The sequence below is a fragment of the Cercospora kikuchii genome (genome assembly GCF_019650295.1).
Source record: "Cercospora kikuchii DNA, contig_00003, whole genome shotgun sequence".
In the NCBI taxonomy this organism is placed as follows: domain Eukaryota; kingdom Fungi; phylum Ascomycota; class Dothideomycetes; order Mycosphaerellales; family Mycosphaerellaceae; genus Cercospora; species Cercospora kikuchii.
Genome location: NW_025408584.1, coordinates 4,543,047 through 4,555,078, shown reverse-complemented (window position 1 = coordinate 4,555,078; position 12,032 = coordinate 4,543,047). Strand labels below are relative to the sequence as shown.

General features: G+C 53.2%; 4 protein-coding genes across 4 annotated transcripts; 1 reads left to right on the top strand and 3 right to left on the bottom strand.

Moving 5' to 3' along the window:
* Window positions 1-205: 205 nt before the first annotated feature.
* CKM354_000615400 (UTP glucose-1-phosphate uridylyltransferase) lies at window positions 206-2,411 on the bottom strand (the record flags this gene model as incomplete). The annotated part of the gene is made up of 3 exons (XM_044801458.1): window positions 206-1,573; window positions 1,632-1,727; window positions 2,316-2,411. 3 exons carry the CDS (start codon window positions 2,409-2,411, stop codon window positions 206-208), a joined length of 1,560 nt encoding a protein of 519 aa, XP_044657393.1.
* A 1,790-nt stretch (window positions 2,412-4,201) lies between these two features.
* On the bottom strand, window positions 4,202-5,151 carry CKM354_000615300 (uncharacterized protein; the record flags this gene model as incomplete). The annotated part of the gene is made up of 2 exons (XM_044801457.1): window positions 4,202-4,474; window positions 4,543-5,151. 2 exons carry the CDS (start codon window positions 5,149-5,151, stop codon window positions 4,202-4,204), a joined length of 882 nt encoding a protein of 293 aa, XP_044657392.1.
* A 582-nt stretch (window positions 5,152-5,733) lies between these two features.
* On the bottom strand, window positions 5,734-7,602 carry CKM354_000615200 (uncharacterized protein; the record flags this gene model as incomplete). The annotated part of the gene is made up of 2 exons (XM_044801456.1): window positions 5,734-7,414; window positions 7,466-7,602. The coding sequence occupies 2 exons, from the start codon at window positions 7,600-7,602 to the stop codon at window positions 5,734-5,736; spliced, it is 1,818 nt and encodes a 605-aa protein (XP_044657391.1).
* A 1,570-nt stretch (window positions 7,603-9,172) lies between these two features.
* On the top strand, window positions 9,173-11,105 carry CKM354_000615100 (uncharacterized protein; the record flags this gene model as incomplete). Its single annotated transcript, XM_044801455.1, has 6 exons — window positions 9,173-9,396; window positions 9,448-9,549; window positions 9,603-9,680; window positions 9,730-9,973; window positions 10,027-10,125; window positions 10,176-11,105. The coding sequence occupies 6 exons, from the start codon at window positions 9,173-9,175 to the stop codon at window positions 11,103-11,105; spliced, it is 1,677 nt and encodes a 558-aa protein (XP_044657390.1).
* Window positions 11,106-12,032: the final 927 nt, after the last annotated feature.

Sequence of the window (12,032 nt, the reverse complement as noted above, 5' to 3'; positions counted from 1 at the left end):
GTATCTCATGCAAAAAACCGCTTGCTGGTCGTCAGATCTACTGATTGACCTTTTCTGACGCTCTAATCACACACTCATGCCGCATCTATGTCTTTGATCGAAGTCCCGAAATCCCGCATTCCGTGACGCCAGTATACTCTAGTAACACCATGCAAGACAGTCGCCATTTCGAGTGACATCGCTGTTATTGAGGCCAAGAACCAGTCTAGTGCTCCAGCAGCCTCAAGCTACCCTGCACGACCACATTCTCGAGCACCGATCCAGGTGGAATATCGATGGTGCTGCCCTCGGTGGCCACAATAATGACGGTACCCTTGAGCACCACACCACGGCCGAGGTTCACGGCTCCGGTGATGGTCAGGTGGTCGAGCTCGAGAATCTTGGGAATGGATGGGATGCGGGACTGGAAGTTGGAGACCTTCTTGAAGTCACCGCCGAGCTTGATGAGTGGTGCAGGACCGAATCTGTTAGGATCCATCACCAGCTGACCGTGCTTGAGCGTGTAGAGATCGGACTTGACGAGCATCAAGTCGGAACATGTCTTGACTGGCAAGAAGCGGCGGCGCGGCACGTTGACACCGTGAGCGTTGTGGAAGTGCTTGATGGCAGCACCAACAGCGGTCTCGAGCTGGATGATGCTAACATCCGCCTCGCCCTTGTTGTCCGCTGGGATGCTCTTGCCGTTGGGGATGATCTCCATGGCGAGCTCGTTGTTCTCCACCACGCGCTTGACGGCACGCAGGTTCATCCAGATGTTGTTGGTGTTGAAGTACTTGAACTTCTTGATGCTCTTGAACTCGTTGACGTATTGCTTTGGCACTTGAGCAATTTCGAGCAACCGAGCCTGGCCCTCGTAGTCAATGATGGTACCACCTTTGACATCGGCCTTGGTCTTGTCCGTCAACTCCATAATGTACTCTGCTTTTGACTCCACCATGTGCTGCAGGATGTTCAGATCGACGACGGCGCCGAGGTTGTCTGCGTTGGACAGGAAGAGAATCTCAACACCACGCTCAAGGAGCTTGTCGAGGATGCCGGAGTTGTAGAGCGATTCAAAAACGTCGCCATGTCCTGGTGGGTACCAGTCGGCGATCTTCGAGCCGGCGGACTTAGGGGCGGGGAGGAGCGAGTCTTTGAGGATACGTGGGTATCGCGATTGGTTGAAGGTCATGATGTCGATATTGTGGCCCTCGTACTTCTTGATGATGGAAGCGGTGTCGGAATCGGTGTTGAAGGAGTTCATCAACACGAATGGGACGTTGACGTCGTATGTGCGGTTGAGGTATTCGATCTGGCGGACAGACAGGTCGAGGAAGGACATGCCTTCACGAACCTCGATGACAGACTTGGGACCAACACAGCCCATGGAGGTACCGAGACCACCATTGAGCTTGAGGACGGCAAGCTTGTTCAGGAACTCGACAGATTCGGAGTTGCCCAAGCTGTTGTAGTCAACGACCTGCTCTGGCTTTGGTGGAGCAATGCGGTTCCAGTCGATCTCGTTGCCCTTGGCCTTGTCGTTCAAGTAGCGGCGGAAGAGAGCGAAGAAGTTGTCCATCTCAGTCTCGAATCGCTTTACGTTTGTCAGTTCCATCTCTTCAACCGCTTTGTATGCTTGTGACTGTACTAACCTTCTTCTCCTTGGGATCGGTGACACCGTCTGCCAGGTTGTTGAGGGCATTGCGCATCTGAGATGCAGCAACGGATGTGGAGGTGTTCTCGAAAGCCTGATCGAATCCCATTGTCAGCTTCTCATATATCTCTTTTGCAAGCCTGCTCGCCATCTTGTAGTGCTGTATCGTCTGTTCTATAGGAGATGTCGTCGAACTCGATGCAGTGACACCTCAAGCTACTGCGAGTCAAGGCACGAGTGCCGAGTCCAATGATCCGCTCAAGGTGACCGTGATTGGAAATGGGCCTGGGTGGATGCAAGTGAGGCCGTGTCGGAAGCTGCTCCAGCTTGCCCAGTTGTGGGCTCACTGAAAGTGGCTTCGCTAGAGCGCATTCACCATTCATGTTCCAGCAATGTGTCGCTCGGAGTGAATTGTTTGTTGAAGTGCCCGTTCGCATGTTGGACTGTTTGTGACATGGCCAAGCTCTCCGCTGTGGCTTGCCTCTGCTGTCTGATGCTCACCGCTGCCCAAAGCAGGTTTCGCAACAGATTGGCAGCAGGCCAGTTTGCCAGGAGAAACTCGATGCCGTTGTCGACATTCCAGCTGATGTGAAGCTGGTGCTGTTGCCAATCTCTTCTCGCCACCGCCGCCGCCGCCGCCGCCGCCACCATGTACGCAGTAACAAAACAGAGCAGAACTTACCACGTGAGATTGAGACTTGCCGTGGTGACGGCCCTCAGCCTCGCCATTGCCTGGCTTCAGGCGCGAAGGCAGTGCATCCTTGATAACGGAGGCCATGTTTGCGGCTTGTGTGTTGATGGGAAAGAGTGGTGGATGTCTGTTGGGTGAAGCGGTCAGTGTCAATGTTAGGCGAGCAAAAAGTTTGGCCGCGTTGAAACAGGCAGCTCTGGGCAGGAACTCACCCCGCAGTGATGAGGTCAGAATTCCCTCACTTGTCGAAATCGAAGTAAGAGGGACGGGCGGGAGAGAGAAGGAGGATGGAAGAGAGCAGAGATCGGGCGAGCAGCGGTGGTGGTCTTGGGATTATTTATCGTTGCCCAGCTGTCGCAATCGCGCAGAGCACCAGGAAGCTGCTGCCCCACCACCGCTGCACCTGCACCTGCCTCGACTCTGCAGGGTTCGCGGTTATTGGCCGCTAGGAACGCTCTGTCCTCAACGGTACGGCGAGATTGCCTCAGAGACCGCCCGCCACGGTAACTCGCAGGCAGAGCTGTTCCCCATCAATGTCATGGTGCAGCCGCTACACACCCCTCCTCCCGATGCACAGCTGCGAATAGATGCGTCCAGCTGTCTTGGTCTTCGCCACACTGTCTTCGCCGCGAGTACTGCCGAGAAACCGACCAGCACAAACCACCATGGCACGATGAAGCGATGGTGACAATCTCGTGCCTATCACGGCCAGCTGGCAACCCACCCGAGCAGTATATGCGCGACGATCGCTCGTTGCGAATCGGAGCGCCTGCCTCAGCAACATGGCGGCGAAGAGTGCGCACTGTTACTGTGTCCTCACACCGACTCTTGTCGCCTTCTCATCTCGACAGCATCACGCCTGGCCGAAATGTCTCAATTGACTTTCGGCGCGCCTCGCGACTCCACGCTCTCCGCCTTGGACGGCGAGAGCCTCATCGCGATGATACAGAATTTTCGCCCCTCCAGATGCACCCCGGAGTCTGCTAAGACAAGACGCCGAGAGCTGTCCCCAACCAATCTCCCACGCCTTCTGTTGCTGGCGTTGTTCTAAAAATCGGCATCTCACGGCACATTCTCCCTCCTCAAAACTCTCGGCGGAAGCAGATGGCCGCGTCGATCCTCAACTGACCTGCAGGTCCGGCCGGCTGCCCGGTCGACGCCACCAAGGTTCTAACGCTTCCACGTGCACCAATGTGAGGACGACGACCATGTTGGGCATGTCGGCGGTGTGCGCCGCTGGCATTTCTACATATACAAAGTATGTCCCCGGCCTACAAACGGGTCGCACAACCAGCGGATTGTGCTCTCGAGCCATACCGCTGCATACACGTTCATGCGTGCACCCATTGGACCTCATTTGGTACCATGATACACATGGAACGACAGTCCACTGCAAAGCTTGGCAAGCACGCGCGTTCAATCTCACCATCTTCACACTCTCGACACGTACCTGCATGCCCAACTCAACCGTGCACAGGGAAAACTTTTGCTTAATATATACTAAGTCCCGATCGAGACGGTGGAGTCTTTGTCAATAACAGCCTCATCGGTACAGTATTGCCTTGACGATACCAAGCTCCAGAACAAGCCATATACATATCCACCGAGATTCAAATGCGGCGAACACATTGCAATATCTCCACCGCCCTTACTGCATTGAGACTTACGCACAGACAGAGTGGTTTGGTGGGTCACTACGACTAGCAGCGGGCCTCAACGGAGCACGCTCCGCGTTACTTTGAGAGATGCGCTGCCTCATTGCAGAAGGAACATTGATCCTTCGAGCAATGCTACATCCTCTCCATGAAACCTTGCATCTTCTGCAACCTTTCGCAGAGCTACACCTACTTCACAGCTATGGCATCTGCCTCCAAGCCTCAGCCTGAGTATGGCTTCACAACGCTCAACCCGGCCAAAGTGACCGAAAGTGCATCATGCGAGGGTATGCTACTCTGCACCGCATGTTTGGCAGGTACCGTCCTCTGAATCTCAATGACCGGTGCATCCGCAAAAGCAATTGCCCTTGGCTTCTCGATCCGCAGCCGGAATCTTGAGCCTGGCGATAGAGCCTGGGGCGTTTTCCGCCGAAGCTGAGCGTATACATATTCGACCAAGGTCTCCAACGTCTCGTACGCGGTCTCCTGCACGATCTGTTGAATTGTCAGCCAGCCGGACAACGCAATGACTTCGGTCCAGCCAAAGACCTTGCGAGACTCACATTGACGACCTCCTTCTCCAGCGCAAACAAAGCCTCCTTCTGCTGACTCTGTTGGTCTGCTGTCCGCCACTCTAGCCCAAAAGTAACGACGAGGGGCTGCTTCAATCCCCTCTCATACGCGTTCACTCCGATTAACGTCGGAATCGCCACATCTCTGACCTCGAAACCTTCCTGAGTCTCTTGCCTTCCTCCTTTCTGATCCCACGTCGTCCTACTCGAGACTACGGCCTCGCTTCCCAGCATACTTCCCTTTGGCAAATGTACTTCTACCGCACTCTCCTTCACAACGAAGTTGCCCTCTCCTTTCAATGCCAGCTGGTAGACTGCTTGCTCCGTTCCTGACAGTACATCTCCTACTGTCTGTGAAGATGTGGAGTTTGATCGAATTGCTTTGGCCAAATTGCCGTAATGAATCGTACTATCATCCAATTTGTCTTTCTCTGATGCGCTTTGGAAAGTGGAACGCAAAAGTAACTTCACGTTTACTGTGGCGGGTTGCTCTTTTTGATTTCCCCAGACATCTGGTGCGAGAACGGGAGAAGGAAGTTGGAGGCCTTGGATTTCGATCTTGTCTTGAGAGGAAGACTGCGCTGATTCGGTGGCGGCCATTTTGTGTGCTGGGCTTGAAGCTTTGTAGCTTGTCCAATGAAATTTTTTGGCTTGCAAGAGGATGTGGCGTTCTTGTGCTTGTGATTTGTGATGCACAGCTCATGCAAGGTACGAAGCTGTCGTCAAAGAGAGTGAAGTGACGACTTGTGTCAGCTTACCTGATGATGTGTTGAGGGGCAAGAAATCGGAGAAATGATGGAGTGAGATCCACAATAAATTTCGCCTGAGGCCTCGTGCTTGTGTCTCGCCTTCTGCGAAACGAGAAATAGGCGGCACTTTTGGCGAGCGACGATGTGTTTGACTAGTATCGCTTCCAGCTTCGATGCGCTTCAGACACAACGAGAATCGTGAGCAAGACAAGTCGTTGGATGTTTGCAAGTTTGCAATTTGCTGGTGCAAAGCGCAAAACTTCTGGGACGGCTATTAACCAAACGAACGACTCCACTGATCCTTGTACGGCTTCTCAAAGATGACGAGGACGTCGAGACGCATGCTGGGAGACGTATTGATGAGTGTCCCACGAAGCAAATGCTGAAAATATACAATAGTTCACCGCCTTCGCAAGCACCTCAAAAATGCTGTCTAAGAAGCAAACCGAATCTCCGTATCGAGTATCACAATACTTGTCGACAAACCTTGCACATTCATCGCCACCAATTCCCGATCACTCTGCAAACTATACGATAAATTCCCCCAAGGCTGATCGACGATTTTGCTGACGCTCTCGGGCAACGGGATTACGACTGTCTCGTTGTACGAAGCTTCAGCGACGTTTGCGAGCATGATCATCAGCTGCCCTCCGAAGCTCCATGCTGCGACATCAATGTCCGTCTTTCCTGTTAGATCGACATGATGTTGGTGAATATCGTGTCCGTGTGTGTGAGAATGCGACAGTGGAGAGCTTTGAGAGCCGTCGATGAGGGACATGGGGTTGCTGCCTAGTAAGAAGTCGCTGATGGGAGACTTGGTGAGCAATCTCGCCATGCGGCCGTGTGCTTCGTGCAAGATCTCTGAGGTCGGGAAGAGCCAACTCATCATGCCTTTCGCGTTGTGATTGAAGCTCAGAATCATCATGACCCATGTCTCGAGTGGTGTGGGATCGTGGGTCCAGTAAAACTCGCCTGAGAATGCTTGCAGTACGCTCCAGAGAGGCTTATCGGGACGTTCGAGCCATTCTTCATATGCGGTGTATGTGTCCAGACGCGTGCTGACATCTCGAAGCGAGCCGATGCAGTTGTCGCAACCGCAGTCGCCGTAGGTCTCGTTGCAGGTGGTGTTGAACTTTCTGCTGAAATTTGGGTCAATGCTGACAGGGTAGGCGTCCTCCATGATAAAGTCCGCTCCAGATGTGTAGGGTTCGAAGTAGTAGTTGCCACAATTCAGGGCAAGGCCTGTTGGATGATATGGATCTTCTCGCTTCAAGAGGTCGTATGCGAGCTTTGTTGAGTTCAAGGCATATTGCCAGCCGTCGGGCTCATCAGCCGTGTACCACGTGAGGAGGTTTGATCTGTCCTTTACACGTGGTATCTGCTCGGCTACAGAGCTCAAATTGCGGTAGGAGTGTCGCATGTCATACTGGTACCAGAGATTGGTGGAGTCAAGCCAGTCGAAGAGGAAGCCGAGATTTCCGTCTGTGAAAGCACATACTGGGTTGATGGCATTGAAACCGAGATTTTGGTAAGCCGTGACGTTCGTGAGGGAGTAGTTGAGATATCCACCACAGCTTGTGTAGAAACCAAAAGGCAGGAATGGTGTGAATTTGTAGTCTGTGGCATTGTTGGCTACGATGAGTCCGCCGTTGAGGTTGTCGATCTTGACCGTACTTCCATGATTCTTCGCTGGCAAGAAGTGGAAGTCGGTGCCGGCTGTGTACGTTGCGACACTTGAGCCATGTCTGACTGTTGCTGAGAGATGGATCAAGTGAGGCGCACGCTGCGGTTTGAGAGCTGTCAGGTCAATATCGACAAGGTTTCCACGAGACCCGACTGGTACTTCTCCAGCTGCCAGCAGGTGTTGGGTCTCGTGATCCCGAATCTCAAACTCGAAAGAAGCATTTATGTGGTTCCTTGGGGCTGCGGTAACGACCATGCCATCGGGAAGCGGCTGACCATGTATGCAAGATATCTCAGCATCGACTATGACTTGGGCCTTCTTCTCGCTACTGTCATAGATGCTGTGGTGAGGTTGGACTTGTGCATGCAGCAGAGGACTCGGTGCAGGCGCAGGAGGCTCAAGTCTACCTCCCGGCTCGAAATTGGGCGAGCTGCGATGCGATCAGCGCCAGATGTACTGCGTCAGTTGGGATTTGGCCTACCCAGCTTCATATGGCTTGCCGCACCACCTGGGTATATCAGTGTGGCTGCCAGACAGGCCGCCAATGTCTGCCTGTGCTCTTGCAATAGCGCTGAAGCTGATCAGACACAGGATCAGATGGGACAACGTCCACGGCATCTTGAAGGCGAGAGTTCGTTCAACATCATGTTGTGGTCCTCGATACGGAGAGAGCTGTGTGCACCGACTGACGGCAGTCACGGAGATGGATGATCTGAGATCCCTGTCGCTACTCAAATTGAAGCAGAACTGAACAGCAGGAACGAGCCAACCTCCACTTTGCAGCACAACCACAGACCAAAAGCGAGGGGCACAGCGGCTGCGTGACGATGGAGGTTGTCTTACAGTACTGACATGTGGCGAAAACAGGAGAGAAATGGTGTCGAAGAGGAAATGGTCTCGTCACGAAGTCACCGCGTCGGACTTGGCACAACATGAACCCCGGCAAACTGCCATCTCCCTTGCTCCTTGAACATCACTTCCTTCACATTCGAGTCTACATTGCCCACTTCGGCGTGTCACATAATATCCCGTTGGCTCACCAAACCGAGTGACCTGTGGTGATCGCTTCCTCTGGCTTTCACAATGAGCACCGTGGCGTAGAGTCGTAAGATGCTGTTGGCGACGCGCCCAGTTGAGGCCCGCTCAACTGGGCCATAGCAGCTTCGGCATGACGGGACGTCTCTTGAGCCGGTCGTTCGGAAGCGAAAGAGCATTCAATCACGACTACCCAGCTCCTGGAAAGGTATCTCGGCACGTCGAATTCGCAAGCCAGGACAGGTATCTATTTGCAATCGGGCATCATCTGCCCTCATGGCATCGACACCATCAGAAGGCTGCTGACGAGTTTCCCTCATAGGAGTGGCGCGCACTACGCGTCCCGGGACGGAGCTGTGAGGGGGATGGAAACCACCCTCCAACACACGAGCTCCTCTCAAGGTATGCAATTTTGACTAATTGATCAGTGGTGGTGAAGCATGCTACTGCTCCAGTAAGGGTCGCGAATGTGGCTACCTCTGGTGAGCTCATTTGCAAAGTGCTACCTGCAATGCTTCACTGGTTCCTGAATGTCACCGGATGTGTCCGAACAAAACATGCAACGAGGCTTGCCTGAAAGAGACCATGTTAACTCTGGTAGTTGCGCCTATGATCTCGCTCTTTGTTATGCTCGGTTCCTCGATGTACAATGTTGCACCAGCTTGTCGGATCTGAACTTCGTGTGACGAATGGCTTTGCGGAACAACAGCCAACACCTGTCTGCTGCAGGCCAGACAAAGAGAAATACCGACGGATCGCCTGGTCTATCAGCTGAGCGCTGCTGGTGACACTCGGTGCAGGTCCCATTGAGAGCCGAGTATCCATGCAGTGCAGCTAGTGGTGGTGGAGAGACATCCTCATTCATCAATGGCGGCCAACGTAGTCTCCGAAACGCAACTTCACGATCACTGATTCGACTGATGGCATTTCACCAACATCTTGGCCTTGTTTAAGCCAATATTGCACAGGAACTATGTGACCAGTCGCGTAGACCGCGAGTTTTGTGAAGGAGTTGGGCGGAGTTTCGCACTCATGGCGGCCGTCTTCAGGCCGCTGGCATTGCCAGAGCGTATAGATTCCCAGGAGAGTCGACCCACTGCTTTGCGCACTTCAACCACAGCGGACCTTCCATTGACAAGAACGACTACCAATCATGGCGGGAGTCTACAATCTCTTGATCCTCGTCCTGATCTCGCTCGCTTCAGCATTTCCTCAGCCATCTTTGGATTTAAGGCAGGCGTCCACGACTGATGCCGCTTCATGCTCCACGGATGTGCCAGCCTCTGCTCTATCTGTCTGCATCTCTGGTGGCGGTAGGGCAGCCATCACCAGCGTTTGCAGGAGCCTGACATCCACTGCCATCGTGTACGAGACAGTGTCAGTTGTCCTCGACCGATATGATGCCTCCTGGAGCTGACGATGAAGTAGTAAAGTGCCAAGCACCACAACGAGAACGACGACCGTCGGCACCTCTTTCTCCTCGACCGTCACGCGCGTTTCGAGCAGGTCGACGACAACGGTGACGACAACGTACGCACTCCATTATTGTACCTGAATGATTGTCGACGTTCTGACATGCCTAGTACCTACACCAGCACCGTCAGAGTGACAAGCGGAACCACGAGCAGCCTTGCTGGAGTGGTCACCACTGGCGTTCTCAGGTAAGACACCATGACCTTGAGAACCAGAGCTCTAACTCACAACTTGTAGCACGAGCTTTCAATACACGTGTCCGAACTCAGCAAGGCCTACGCCGTTCCCGACGTCTACGCCTCCAGACGATTCCGCGGGCATCGTCCGCAGACAAGTGAATGCTTGTCTCCCAGTCCTCCGTAGGAAGTATGGCGACGATGGAATAATCGACGCTTGCCGATGCCTTCGCCCCACAAGTTCAATCGCTACTGTGACGGCTACACTGACGATCACCGCGTTCAGTGGTGTGGTATCTGTGACTGTACGAAGTTTGGACCTTCTCACCATAGTTTTACAACTCTCTGACATTCGCAGGAGTCGAGAACTGCAACTTTGCGCACCACGAGGACGACGACAACCACGACGTTCACGGCCACGTCCGTTGTCAGCTCCGGTATTGCGACTTCGACCACGGTATGTATGATGTCCACAAAGTGCTGCAACCAAACTCATTCTGCTCGCAGATTCCAGTGACCATTCCATTCACTAGCACTGTTACGACGACAGACGTCACCACGGTCACCACCGCATATCCTCTCCCTACTGGTCGCTTCCGAATCTTCATGAACATCAATGGCCAGAGACTCTACGGAAGAAACATCGAAGCTGCTAGCAACGATAACGGAACAGATGTCATCGCACTTGTGCCCGGCAGGAATGGCGCAGCCTCCTTCGGATTCAACAATCTCCTCAACTTGATCCTCTCGGGCACCCAAACCAAGATTGCGGTTGAACAGCAAACCTGGGCAGTACCTTTCGTGTACCTCGTTCCGAATGGCCTGCCTCTTGACGATCCGTGGACTGCTCCGACCTTTGCTCCATGCGATGCTACCCTCGTTGCAACTGGTGCGCAGTCAAATTACATCTTCGCAGCATGCTTTGGCGGAAACGAGCCAAATCGTCTTCTTGCCTTTGGATCTCGTGGAGTCTGGTCTGTGAGCGGCAATGGCGACGGGGATGCGGCTGAAGCTATACAGAATGGAACCTGTATCGCTGGCGCAGTGGGAATCGAAGCTGTCTCCGGTTCTCTTACTCCCACGCCAAGCTCTCCTTCGTCGCCAGCAGAGACCACAACTTCAACTGATGATACTTCTACGCCTCTTTCAATCGACTCTACAACTACAGAGTCTGTCACCGGTACTGATCAAGAATCCACCTCGACCCCAACGAGCACAGATGATGCGACTTCTCCAGGCATGACATTCCCACCAGAACCAACAACCTCGTCCACTGATTCTTCCACTACTGATGACGTATCCTCTACTACGTCCGAAATAACCACTTCAGATGATGGAACCCTTCCTTCGGTCACAGAAAGCTCGACTGAAGGATCGATCGAAACGCCACCAGCCTCCCCACCTCTCGCTCGCGCTCCAGAAGGCTACTGGACGTAGGTCCGACACTTCAAGGACTCAGCTCGATCAGGAAACACAAAAGAAATGGCGGATGGCGTCCTGGCGTTCTTTGTTGCTGCTTCAAATTGGCTTTGTAATCGTTGCGAAGGTCGATGGATGGTCTCTCGATGGGGCAATGAACATGGTTTGACGATGCAGTGCTTCTTGAAAATTGATCGATAGCTAGTCTGACTGACGAAACATACAGCGAATTGTGCTGGGGCGTGCGACATTCGATCCTGCGCTTTCCGCTTGTTCGCCTACACATCGCAGATGGTGGCTATTCCGAGTTTCAATCTGGTGTTATCCCTTGCATCATCTTTCTCGCTGGGCGTCGATCCTTGAAAAATATCTAGACGCTCGAGGGATGCATCTGGTCGGACTGCTGCGGATTTGTCGGGAGTGTGCTCCCTCCGCCACTGCCAACAATAAGGTGAGTCTGGACGTAAAATCCGTAAACGCTCAACATGAGGGACCATCTCTGCCAACTCAAATGTGGCTTTTCAAAGTCCTTTTGTACTTCCATTGACGCACAGGCTGTTCCTCCCATCGAACCCTTTTTCACGCGGCGTCGCGTCAATTGCTAAAGATCATCCCTCGGCTACCCCAGAATTTGGAACAAACAAGCTTATTTTCTAAACTGAGTTCGTATTCGCGCCAACTATTGCGGCTAGATTCAACTTCTTGTTGCGGCTGTCGTTGATCACTGCTGTAAGTGTATCTAGTCGTCGAAGCCTCCGCTCTGCCGGCGACGGACACCAATCCGAATAGTTCGAGTTACACAGCTCGGGACTGGTTGGAGACTTATGATGGTTGTGGCTATAGGCGGCTTGCGGCTGCGCCAGTGTGGTGGGACGATCGCACTGCGATGGGGGGTATTCCCGACTAATTCGCGAGACGGATAGAACTACATCGTATATTAGTATG